Here is a 13,711-nt window from a genome sequence, read left to right as displayed (position 1 = left end):
TGGCTCGAGAGGTCAGTTCAAATGTGTCGTAGATCGACCGGACCATGAATTTGCGAAGCTGTAGGAGAGATGAAGAAGTTTGGCGAAACGCAGATCTCTTGCGGTCAGGGAGGTACTTTTCAAAAGCAGTCAGATTTTGAATGAGATGCTTTAGATAAAATGAAAAGCATAATTCCCTGACCTGTTAGCCAACATCGCATTCTGATACAACCTCTTGCCAAATTTATCCATGGCCTTACCTTCTCTGCCAGGAGGGACTGAGGCGTACACACTAGCTCCCGTGGATTTTTTTAGTGTGGATTCCACTAAGAGAGACTCATGTGGAAGTTGCGGTTTGTCAAAACCAGGAATGGGGATGACTTTATATAAGGAGTCCAGTTTACGAGGGGCTCCTGGGATGGTTAAAGGCGTCTCCAGATTCTTGTTAAAAGTCTCTCTCAAGATATCGTGGAGGGGTAATTTCAGAAATTCCCTTGGAGGCTGGTCAAAATCCAGTACATCAAGGAATGCTTTGGATTTTTTGGACTCAGCCTCCAAGGGGATAGAAAGAGATTCACACATCTCCTTCAAGAAAGAGGTGAAAGAGGTTGCATCTGGCTTAGAGGATGGATCTAAAGCAGAAGGATCCTCGTCACCAGATGAACACTCCCCCTCAGAGAGAAGAGGTTCTTCGGAGTCACCCCACAGATCAGGATCCCTAACTTGGAAGCTGCGGTCCCGGGACTCCGGTGTGGAGGGTTCCAGGTGTCGGGTTTTTTGTGTCGACTTACCCGACCTCTGAGAAACGGTACCGGGAGATGTTAAGGGCTGTATCGGTGCCGAAGTTTGCACAGCCTGGTGTAGAGATCTCGGTTCCGGTGCCAGGATCGGCATGGAGACCGAGGAAGCAGAATGTACCGGTACCGACAAAGTGGACGCGGACAATAAAGGCTGCTCCACTGTCGGTACCGGTGGCTCAGACCAGACTGGGACTGGAAGGCTCGGTGTCAGTAAGGCAGGAAGGAGCTGTTGTAACTGCTCCTTAAGTTGTACCTGCAGGACGGCAGCAATCCGCTCGTCAAGCGAAGGCACCGGTACCGCTTTTTTCTTCTGCGGTACCTGCGGTGCCGCTCTACGCTCCGAGGATGAGGAACCCGAGGTCGAGGGGCTCACCTCAATCGGGGTGGAGCGCTTCCGCGGGCGCCTCGAGGTCGGCAGGACTGGGCTCGCTGCTACTGAGACCGGAGGACGCTCCAGCGGGGAAGGCTTCTTAGCCGGCTTACCTGAAGGGTGCGACGCCGGTGCGGTGTCGACGAGGTGGGTGCCGACTGAGATGGAGCCGATGTCGGTGCCGTAGGTTCAGACATATCGGCACCAAATAATAACCGTTATTGGATTTGACAGTTTTTCAAAGTTCTCTTTTTTAAAGTGGCACAGCGGGTGCAGGTGGACGCCCGATGGTCTGGACCCAGACACTGTAAGCACCAGTTGTGTGGGTCGGTGAGAGAAATGGGCCGTGCACACCGCTGGCACTTCTTAAACCCGGGTTGGGGGGGCATGAACGTGAAAACGGCTTCTGCCAAATCGAAGGCCGAGGCCTCGATGGTGGCAACAGGCCCCGCCGGGGCGAAACCGAAAGAAACAAAAAAAAAACTGTTTTTTTTGTTGTTTTTTTTTTTTAAAAGAAAAGAAGAAATAAAATGAAGGAAATATTATTTCCTCAGAGGTTTACGCGAGCGGGAAGGCGATACCGAAAAAAATCTTTCAATAGCCGTTGAAAGAGACGCGTCTTCTTAGCTCCACGGAAACTAAGAAACTGGGGAACGCGCGCCTCTGTCGGGCGGGAAGGCACTCGCGCGTGCGGCCTACTAGAACTTTCCAAGTTCTTAGAGTGCAATCACTCTAAAATTGTCCGTACCGGCCGTCGGTGCCGTCACCCATCAGTCAAGAATATGCTGCCTGCTTGTCCTGGGATAAAACTTGAAACTATAGATTAATTGTGACTATATGGTTAATAAAAAAAAAAAAAAGATGAGATATTAATTTCAGATAAAGATATAAAGATGACCTTTATTAAATATTTAATATAGTTTTGATCTAGGGAGGGAAAAATAGAAATATATGAATTTCTAGGAAGTAATATATAAAATTTTAAATATTAATGATTAACTTAGACTTTCTAAGGGGAATTTTAATTGATTTGACTTGCTATGAAGTTTCTTAATTTTAAATATTAAAAGGTTTTAGGATGATATATTGGGAAGGAAGAAATACATTGTGATAATAACAATTAATGGGAAAATGAATGCTCTATGAACTTATTTATTCAATTTTTTTTAATATAAGAATGATTTAATAGGAAGAGGGCTTTATGAAATGTTTCTTAAAATGAATGAATAGGGATTTTATTGTTGTATGGGTGGGTAATGAAAGAGTATTTGAATGTAACAATTAGAGTATAAACTTATTAATTTTTAGTATTGATAAGGGAAGGATGTGATAAATTTGCCTGGGGGAGGGGGTATTGTGATTATTAATCTTTTGTGTGTTCCAAGGCAGTCAATATATGTGGGAGGTGGGGGAGGGAAAAGGGTGGGGGATTGGTTAAATGAGGGTTTGGGGGGAGTTTGTAAGGAAATATTTATTTTTAAAAAATTTATAAGCTGGGTAATGGTGTCTATTCATTGTAATTTAAATAAATTTAAATTTTCATGTTGGACTATATTTTTGGGAATAAAAATTTATAATGGAGATTAAAATTTTTTCATTAAATGTTAATGGTATTAACCATCAAATAAAAAGGAAAAAAATGCTGGCCTTTTTAAAGCAACAGAATGCTGATATATATTATAGAATCAAAAAAGTTAGGGGGGGAGGGTTGGGTGAAGCAATGTTTTTCTCCCTCTGCAATTGGGAAAAAAGCTGGGTTGCCATACTAATAAACAAAAAATGTACAGCTAATTTTCAATTGATTGATGCTGATCTAAGGGGTAGATGGATACATGTGACAATGAGCATGGGAAATAATACCCTGGAATTGTTTAATTTGTATGCCCCAAATTCGAGTCAAGGTGAATTTTTCAAAGAATTGCAACAAATAATTCTCCCACTGCTTCTAATTTAGTAGTGGCTGGAGCTTTTAATGCTGTAATGGATCCATTTATGGATAAAAAACCAAGTAAAATTATGAAATCATTAGGATTAGATAATTTAGTGCAATCTTGTGATTTGAAAGATATATGGCTGATACTTCATTTTGATGATTGGGAATTTTCATTTTGCTCACAAGTTCATAAATCTTTTTCAAGAACAGATTATATTTTTGTCTCAAATCAAATTGGAGTAAATTAGAAATTCTTCCACTTAATGTACATTGTACAAAGGGCTTGTTTGAATCATTCTCTTTTATATGGAAGGAAGATGGATTAAAATATTTAAGAATTTGGATTAAAAATACATTGGAGGACACAATGAAAGAGAATGAAAAATTTTTATTAAAGAAAGTTACAGAAATGTGTGAGCAATGGAATCCTTTACATCTTTCTTGGTGGGGGAGAGTTAAAACAATCAAAATGATGATATTGCCTGTGGTTTGTTATCAAATGAGTATGTTACCAGTTTTTTTCCAAGGGTCCTTTTATAAAAAATTAAATCGTATTCTTACAAAATTTATTTGGCTAGGTAAAATGCCTAAAATTGCTTTAGTATCTTTACAAAAACCAATTACGGAGGATGGGGTAAATTTTCCAAATTTTTATAGGTATCATTAAGCCTATATTTTACGCCAGGGTATGTATTGGGTCTTCCCAGAGCTCATGGAAGATACTCCAAATTGGCTACGGTTGGAATAGCGACTCATGTTCCCTTTATGTTTATGTCATGTTCTCAGCATTAAGATGCCTAGAATATATCGGGTCCTTACAACCTCTTTTGCGGAGATCTTAACCTACATCTAGAGAATCCAGATCTACCTGAGACCACCGAATTCTGGTCCTTTCTAACCTCTCTAGGCTTTCCTCACTCCCCTCCAATATCAACCCATTCAAAAGGCCACCAACTAGACATTGTATTACTGACTAAATCACAGTCATCAAACCCTACGATCTGATGGATATCAGAAACCTGGTCTGACCACAAAATATGCAACTTCGAGCTGGAATGGCAACAGATATCAACCACAAGGAAAGCTAAACACAAACCCACACTATTTAAAACAAGCAGAGGCAAACTGAACCCCGTAGAATTCTGGTCCCATTACGACATTACCCACAACCACGACGAGGACCCTAACCTCTTCATGAACTCCTGGATCTCCACCAGCACCCAAATCCTAAACGAAATGGCCCTTCTGAAGAAAAGAAGGATCAGACCTAGAAACCTATCGGGCTGGTTTGACCCAGAGCTCCTTGGGATAAAGAGAGAACTAAAAAGATTAGAAAGGAAACGGACAAAGTTAGGAACACCAGAGTCTAGAGACGCCTGGCGCCAAAAGCTATCTAACTACAAAAACACTATCTCAAAAAAAGAAAAAAACCTTCTACGCCAACATTCTAGGTAACACCTCCTTAAACAGCAACAAACTATTTAAACTAGTCAACGACTTGTTCGATACCCACCCTTACACAAACCCAGTAGAAGATTCCACGATCTCAGCAGATGACCTGGCCAATTTTTTCAACTCAAAAATATCTAATTCAAGACATGCCCTTCCTAGCACACAAGACTCCCACTGGAACTACGCCATCCCCCTGACTCCTCTTCAAAAGCCGACATGAGCTGGTCATACTTCAAGGAAACTGACTGGCTAACATTCACCAAGTACTACAACAAATACGCCAAATCATATTGCAGACTAGACCCCTGCCCCCCAATCGTGATGAAATCTGCCCCTATTATCTTCAAAACCAAACTTCTAAACTGGATTAACCTACAATTATCCACTGGAAAGTTCCCTGAAGACCTGAGCCAAATTGTTATAACTCCTATAAAAAAGAACAAAAAAGAAGCATCCAACATCATCTCCAACTACAGACCTGTCGCAAACATCCTTCTGGTTGTAAAATTAATGGAAGGCCTGGTAAATGCTGATCTAAACAACTATCTAGACAAATTTAACCTACTGCACCCTAACCAATCTGGTTTCAGACCCGGCTTCAGCACCGAAACTATAATGGCCTCTCTTCTAAACTTTCTACATTCCCTTCTCAGTCAAGGCTCCAATGCTTTGATTCTACAACTGGATCTAAGCAGCGCCTTTGACCTAGTTGACCACTCCATCTTGCTGAACTGTCTGGAATCAATAGGCATCTCAGGAAACACTCACACTTAGTTCCGGGAATTTCTTGAACTCAGATCCTATCAAGTACTTAAAGAAGACAATCTCTCTTTCAGCTGGAATAACAACTGCGGACTCCCCCAGGGCTCCCTGCTGTCACCGACCCTTTTTAACATCTACCTCATCTCATTGGGACACCTACTACAGAGCTTAAATCTCACCTTCCACATTTACGCTGATGATATCACCATCGTGCTACCACTATCTGATATGTCGCCTAATTTCATTAATCTCCTATCCAATATCCTATACCAAATAGAACTTTGGATGAAGGCCTTCAAACTCAAACTGAACACAGAAAAAACAAAATTTTTCCTGGCCTCTCCCAACAAGCAGATAAAAGACAACAAGATTCACGTGAACGGCAGAGATTACGAAATTGCTCAATCTATAAAAATACTAGGGGTTACCCTTGACAGACACCTAACACTAGAAAAACATACAGATCTAATATTCAAAAAATTCATTTCTACTCTATGGAAACTCCGCACCATCAAAAAATTATTTGATGAATCATCCTTCCGACTACTAGTACAAGCCTCCATTTTGAGTATGCTGGACTACTGCAACATCATATTTTTGGGAGCCTACAAAAAGTCACTTAACAAGCTAAGATTAATTCAAAACACCGCAGCCCGACTCATCTTCGGACTAAAAAAATGGGATCATATCTCCCTATATCTCCAAATACTCCACTGGCTGCCAGTTGAATCCAGAATACTTTTCAAGTTTGCCTGCATCAGCTTCAAAGTGATCTTCGGGATGCTACCAACTTACCTAGCTTCCCAACTCTTCACCAACTGCCAGAATAAGACCTCTCACAGAACAAACCTCTTTATTTACCCTTCACTGAAATCATGTCACTACAAGAAGTACCTAGACAGAATGCTATCATTCCAGGCAGCTAGCAAAACACATGGCTAGCAAAACCAATACTCGAGGCCACTTCATACGCTGACTTCAGAAAATCCCTGAAGACACGTCTCTTTAACGCTACCTAAGTCTTTCTCCTCTCCCAATTGTAATCCCCCCGAAAGCCCATCCCCTGCCCTTCCCCTTTCGTAGTATATTGCCATTATCCTCTCTTATTCACATGGTAAATTTATTCCTGTAAACAGCGTTGATCTCTTCTATCTTTCAAATCGTATTATCCTGTATCTTGTAAAATCTTCCTGTATCTTTCACATGGTAATACCCTGTATCTTATTCACATTGTAAATATCTTGTAAAAATCTTACTCACATTGTAAATATCTTGTTCACATCCAGATGTACCCTGTTCACATCCAGATGTACCCTGTTCCAAGCCTATGTATCTGAGATATCTTATTCCAAAGATAATGTATCCAAGACTTCTGGTTCCAAGCCTATGCATCTTAGATATCTTATCCCAAAACTTATGTATCCTAGATTTCTGATTCCAAAAGCTTGTATCTTAAATCCTGCTCCAAACATATGTATCTTGTTGTAAACATATGTCTCCTATTGTAAACACTGCTTGCTCTCTCAACATGACTCTCATTGTAAACCGCTTTGAACTTAGGGTATAGCGGTATATAAGAAATAAAATTATTATTATTATTATTATATAAAGAGAATAGAATATTAATAGATACATGGAAAACATTACACTTTGTTAGTAATTTATCACCTATACCAATTCATAAATCAATAAATCAAATGATCTGGCTAAACTCCAAGATTCGAATTGGCGGATTTAAAGTCGTTTGGAAGCATTGGATTATTGCAAGTATACGGATTTTAGGTGATGTCATTTCAGATGGTAAACTGCTTGATTTTTCAAGTTGCAACATAAATATGGCCTTAATAAATCACAAAGTTTTAGAACAGTGGTTCCCAAACCCCAGTCAGGTTTTCAAGATATCCCTAATGAATATGCCTGAGAGAGATTTGCATACCTGTCACTTCCATTATATGCAAATCTCTCTCAGGCATATTCATTAGGGATATCTTGAAAACCTGACTGGCTGGGGGTCCCCCAGGACAGGTTTGGGAAACACTGTTTTAGATGGTTGCAGCTGAAGCAGGCTATTCAGGAGGGGTTCCCTGAATGGAAAAATCTTAATAATCAGTATAGTTTGGAATTCTTGTGCTTTCAGGTGGACTTCCTGGGACACCAGGCTGCACAGTGGTATAAATTGATATCTGGATATATGAATAAAAAACCAAAGACAGGTCTTAGAGACATTTGGAGCATTGAGATTAAGCATCAAATCAATGCGTCTCAATGACCACGAATTTGGTCTTGGAGGATGAGATGTACAGTGTCCGCATCTATGAAACAAACTTGGTTCTTTTTGTTGCATAGAGCATTTTGGACCCCAGTTCAATTACAAAAGTTAGATTCCTCTAAGTCTAATAGATGCTGGCACTGTAATCTTGAAGCAGGGACTCTAGATCATTTATTATTTTATTGTCCCTTTATTATGGCCTTTTGGAAATCAATTTGGCCCGAAATTAATTGTTTTATGGAGAATCATGTGGCATTATCCTATGATACGATTTTATTCGGTATGTCAATGAGGAAAAAAAGCCAAATTTCATCAAAGAATAATAAACGTTTAATGATTATGACAGGAGTCGCCATACAACAGATCACAAGTAATTGGAAAAATTGGAATAGACTCAATTATAACTTCTGGTGGAATTCGATATGTCATATTTACAAAATGGAGATGATAATAGCTGTGCAAAAAGGGAATTTTAATAAATTTAAAGAGATATGGGAGCCATTAACAAAATATTGCAATGAGTAGATACCATTTTACATTATAGATACAATTTTAGGTAGAAGAGATGGGAAGGGGAATTTGAATTTATTAATGATTAGTTTTCTAGAGATTATTTATGTGATATATTTGATTGAATGTAAGATTGGAAGGGTGGGAGGGATGGGATAAAAAATTTTTTTAATCTATTAGTATCATAAATGATAGAATTTCAAATGATGTATTCATTGACAAATGTTTTATATATATGTATTTGTTGTAAGATGAAAAATGAATAAAGATTTATTAAAAAAAAAAATTATCCTTTCTCTCTTAGGGAGTTTCATTATTATTTTAAAGGTCCAGAGTTAGTCAGGCAGCATAACTAGATGCAGAAACACTGGCTGACGGAAATATCAAGAGGAATCTCTGGAAAGAGACTGGAAAGGGACAGCAAAATATCAAGCTCAAGAACAGAATCCAGGCATCTCCTTGGAGGAGAGGACCTTAAAAAGATGCTTTGACATAAACCCTGAAAGCCCAAGCAGAAGTGTCTGAATAAAAATAAACTTGAAGCTAAAAAAATAAACTCAAGGGAGGAGCAGTAATATTAGCCATAGGAGAAAGAGGCACAGCAAGTTGTGCACACGTTGAAACTAGCTGGATGAGAAAAGAGCAGGGACAGCTCTCACCAGCAGAGCTTGAAAAGCAGGTTTTCAAAATGGCCACGGGTGCCGGTGACTGAGCTACAAGACTGCACGGGTATCTGATGGCCCCATCACCACCACCAAATCTGAAGGCTCTGACACTGAGGAACATCCTGAACCGTGCCCTACTGCTGCTCTTTGCGTCCCAGCATGGGAACAGTGCTCAACAGTCTCAGTCAAGACAGGAAGGAAAAGGTGTGCTCACCACTGTAAAGGGATAACAGACCTGAAGCAGTTTTCAGTGGTTTAGAATCAATTCAACTCCCTCTAAACTGTGGCCACAAGCATTTAGAAGATACCAAAAAATGTTCTTTTTATTCCATGAGGAAGGATAATAGGACAGCGGCATGGAGGGAGGAAGGGGAGAGACCTGGCGCCACAATTGTACCTTCTAAAGTAGGCACCGCTTAGCCTAAACACCTGCAACTCAACTGAACTGAGAAACTCAGAACCAGGAGCAAAGTAGCAAAGAAGACCAGGAGCTTGTGAGAGACCATCTATCTGTCTACTGGAGATAGAGAATATTGGCTAAGGAACATGCCTTACTTTGTGACAAGAGTTTAGTTTAATGTTCTCTATCTCCACCTGATGGTAGATGGTCATAACCTACAAGTCTCTGGATTTATCTACTGCTGATAACAAGGAAAGGAATATTAGAAATTGATCAATAGTTTGGTGTTGCCTGCAAAAAGGCACAGACATCGCATTAACAAATCTCACTTTTATATTAGCCTCTCTATTAAAGATATCTTGGAATCAAGAATGAAACATTAGTGATTAATATGCTTGCAGATGTCTGGTCAGATTCCTTATGGTCCGACCATAGACTATGTAACTTCACTATTGACTGCCAGCAAAGAACTAACATAAACAATAAAACAAGAACTAATAAAACCCACACTTCCAGAGGTAAGATCGACCCAATAGAATTCTGGTCCCACTATGAGAATATCACTATACAGAATGCAGAAACAGATCAATTCATGTCCTCCTGGACTAAAGACAGCACTAACATTCTAAACAAAATTGCCTCCTTAAAAATCCGCAGAATTAAAAGCACAAATCTAGAGGGATGGTTTGATTCTGAGCTACTACTGCTAAAGAGAGACCTAAGAAAGTCAGAAAGATTATGGACTAAATCTGGTACTCAGGAGCACGGTTATGTGGAGGTCAAAAGTAAAAATCTACAAAAACCTCTCCAAGGAAAAACGAAAAAATTTCTACGCCCAAAAAATAGGAAACGTTACAAACAACAGTAGAAACCTTTTCAACCTGGTCAACGACCTCTACAACCTCGAGACACTCACTAACACCCAGGAGGAATCCACTCTAACAGCCAGCACCCTAGCAGACTTCTTCAATTCCAAGATACAAAAATTAAGATCATCAATAACTGCCCCTACCAATCCCCACAGGTACTTTCCAATCCTCCATGACACAAACACATCCAACTGATCCAGGGTCCAGAACCGACCTAAGTTGGAACCACTTCACATCCATAGATTGGCAATCCTTTAAACAAATACTACAACAAATATAATAACTCCTATTGCAGACTAAACACTTACCCCGCAAATCTCATGGAAACTGCCCCAATCCACTTCAAAGCCAACATGCTGACATGGGTCAACGCTCTACTATCCGCCGGAAACTTCCCAGCAGAGCAAGGCCACATCTTGATAACTCCAATTATAAAAAACTCAAAAGAACCTCCCAACATCCCATCTAATTACAGACCTATCGCCAGCATCCCGCTAGTCACCAAAATAACTGAAGGGGCGGTAAATGCAGAACTCACCACATACCTGGACAAATTCGACATCTTACATGACAACCAATCGGGCTTTGGCTCTGGCCATAGCAACGAAACCATCATAGCCTCTCTACTCGACTACCTGCACTCACTCTTCAGCCAGGGTTCCAGCGCCCTAATCTTGCAACTTGACCTAAACAGTGCTTTCGACCTCATTGACCACACTCCTAAACTGCCTTGCACACATCGGCATCTCCGGACAGGTTCTCAGCTGGTTCCACGGGTTTCTAAGTAATAGATCTTACAGAGTGATCAAGAACGACTCTTTCTCCCACAGCTGGGACAATTCCTGTGGGGTTCCTCAGGGCTCACCACTATCCCCCACCCTATTCAATGTCTATCTTGTCTCCCTGGGAAACTTCCTGCACAGCTTCAACCTCAAATTCTTCATTTACGCAGACAATATCACAATAATCATCCCACTAACCAGTTTCACCATAGAGCTGCTTAACTCTATCACACTTACTCAGGCAGATAGAACTCTGGATGCTATCCTATAGACTAAAACTAAACGCAGACAAAACTAAATTCTTTCTGGCCTCCCCCAACGATAAAATCAAAGATACCTCAATTCAAGTGAATGGATTGGACTTCCCCCTAGAACAAACCCTAAAAATACTAGGAGTCACCCTAGACAAACACCTATCCCTTGAGAAGCACACTGATCTTACCGTCAGGAAAAGCTTCTCGGTGCTCTGGAAACTCCGCACCATAAAAAAAAATACTTCGACGACAACTCATTCCGACTGTTAGAACAATCCTCCATTCTCAGCATCCTGGATTATTGCAACATCATTTACCTAGGCTCCATGAAGAAAACCACCAGAAGACTAAAACTGATTCAGAACACTGCCGTCCGACTTATATTTGGCTTAAACAAATGGGAACATATCACCCCTTTCTACCATAAACTGCACTGGCTACCATTTGAATCCAGAGTACTATTCAAGTTCGCATGCCTCAGCTACAAAACTGTGTTTGGTCTATCCCCAAGCTACCTCATCCCCCACTTTAAATTAAATCATAACAATAAGAACTCTCGCAGAATTCATCTGTTCGCCTTCCCCTCCCTAAAATTATGTCACCTCAAAAGGTTCCTTGACAAAACCTTCTCCTTCCAGGCGGCCAAACTAAACCCATGGCTTGCCCAAATTGTACTTGACGCCCCCACCTACCTTGACTTCAGAAAAAAACTCAAAACTCATTTATTCCACAGACAGAACCCGTAACACTCCCACTCGCTGCTTCTACTCCCTTCAATACACATGAATCTCCACCTTCCCCTCCTACTGTACCTTCAATACACATGAACCTCCACCTTCCACCCCTACTGTACCCACTAAACCAATTAACTTCTCTGACCGGTATTTTTTCCCTGTAAATAAAAAAATTTACCCTCCTATTGTACACTCTTGTATATTCCTATTGTACACTCTTGTATATTCCTGTCAAATTCATTGACCTATACACTCCAAAAATTGTTAATTCCTGTCAACTTCAATGACATGTACATTCCAAAAATTGTTAATTCCAATGTTATCTTCGTTTGTAATCTTAATTAATTGTTGTGAACCGCCTAGAACTCTCTGGGTATGGCGGTATACAAAATAAAGTTATTATTATTATGTTATTATAAGCTAATTAGTCCTACTAAATCTTTAACTGAATAATGCCATAAAAAGACACAAAACTCAGGCCCACACAATCAGTAGGAGGAGGAAAGGACGACATAGAACATTACAAAAACCTTGATCTGGATCATGCTTACTTTGTGCTTGGATTTCCGTTTCTTCTTGGCTCTCCTCTTTTCCTTTTCTCTTTCTTTTCTCCGCTTTCGTTTCATCCTGCGGTGGGCTTTCTCTTCATCTGAATCACTGTGGTGCTTCTCACTCTTATCCTTCTGGCTCTTTTCTTGTGGCTCTGGCATATCCTGGGGTGCCTCTTCACCCCCATCGTCTTCTAGTTCTCCCTCTTCAAGCTCACCATCCTCCCTGGAGATAAAGACAGGCAAAGACATTTTTAATCTTGTGAAATAAATGCGTCAAAAGCTGGGAGGAAGAGAGGGAAATGATAAATTGTCCTATTTAATACTCACTACACTGAAGCAAATATATGGTTGCTCCACTGTGGGTGAGATTTCATCCAAGAAAATGGCTTTTATTACAAAAAATTGTTCAGGATTGGGGGTATTTCAAGAATTTTGGGGCTGGTGGCTTAAAACTGCCACACAAGAGGACCAAGGTGCAACACCTAATGGCCAAATTTACAGCCCTTAATTACCAAGTTTCAGAAAGAGCCCAGGTGCACAGCCTTTACTGAAGAATATTGCTAAAATGACTGAGTTAGAGGAGTTGGGATGGGATATAGATTATAGTTTATTATTTATATTCTGCTTTTATTTAAAGCGGATTACAGTAAAACAAAAGAAAAAATAAAACAACCCAAAAAACCAATCACTGGGTAGCTATGAAGACTCAAGGTAATGGATCTCTGCCTTGGTTCTGACTAGGCTAGAAGGAAACTGATCCCCCCCCACACACACACACAAAAAAGTAAATACAAAATATTCTTAATCCTCCCTTTTTACTAAACCGCGACAGCAGTTTTTAGCGCAGGGAGCTGCACTAAATGCCCCGCACTGCTCTCGACGCTCATAGGCTCCCTGCGCTAAAATCCACTACTGTGGTTTAGTAAAAGGGGGTCATAGTGCAAAATATAGACAGCAGATATAAATTCCCAAAATGGACACATTTTGATCACTAAATTGAAAATAAAATCACTTTTCCTACCTTTGTTGTCTGGTAATTTCATGTCTCTGGTTGCACTTCTTCTGACTGTACATGCAATATTTCTTCCCTCTTTCTACCTCCTGCATGCTTCGTCTCTCCTCCAGACCTCATTCCATTCCCCAACCAGCATCTCTGTCCTTCCATGAGTCCAACTTTTTCTTACTCTCTCCCTGCCCCCTCCCCTTTCTTCCTGTCTCCCTGCCTCCCTTTCTTACTTTCTTTCTCTCTGCTTTCTTTCTGTCTCCCTGCCCCCTTTCTTTCTGTATCCATGCACCCCCTTTCATTCTTTCTGTCTCCCTGCCCCCCTTTCTTATTTTCTTTCTCTCTGCTGTCTTTCTTTCTGCCTCCCTGCCCCTTTTT

The 13,711-nt window shown here is 40.5% G+C and overlaps 1 protein-coding gene across 5 annotated transcripts in view; it reads right to left on the bottom strand.

Annotated features, from left to right (window-relative positions):
• ZC3H4 (zinc finger CCCH-type containing 4) overlaps positions 1 to 13,711 on the bottom strand; it is a 339,067-nt gene that overhangs the window by 271,154 nt on the left and 54,202 nt on the right. For all 5 annotated transcript variants that reach the window (XM_033954008.1, XM_033954004.1, XM_033954006.1 and 2 more), the window contains exon 2: positions 12,331 to 12,553. In XM_033954008.1, the coding sequence (XP_033809899.1) occupies positions 12,331 to 12,489 (159 nt within the window). In that variant the 5' untranslated portion in view covers positions 12,490 to 12,553. The remainder of the gene's footprint in view (positions 1 to 12,330; positions 12,554 to 13,711) is intronic.

The sequence above is a fragment of the Geotrypetes seraphini genome, chromosome 8, assembly GCF_902459505.1.
Source record: "Geotrypetes seraphini chromosome 8, aGeoSer1.1, whole genome shotgun sequence".
NCBI lineage: Eukaryota > Metazoa > Chordata > Amphibia > Gymnophiona > Dermophiidae > Geotrypetes > Geotrypetes seraphini.
The sequence above is the reverse complement of the archived record's forward strand: the minus strand, read 5'-3'. Positions and strand labels throughout refer to the sequence as shown.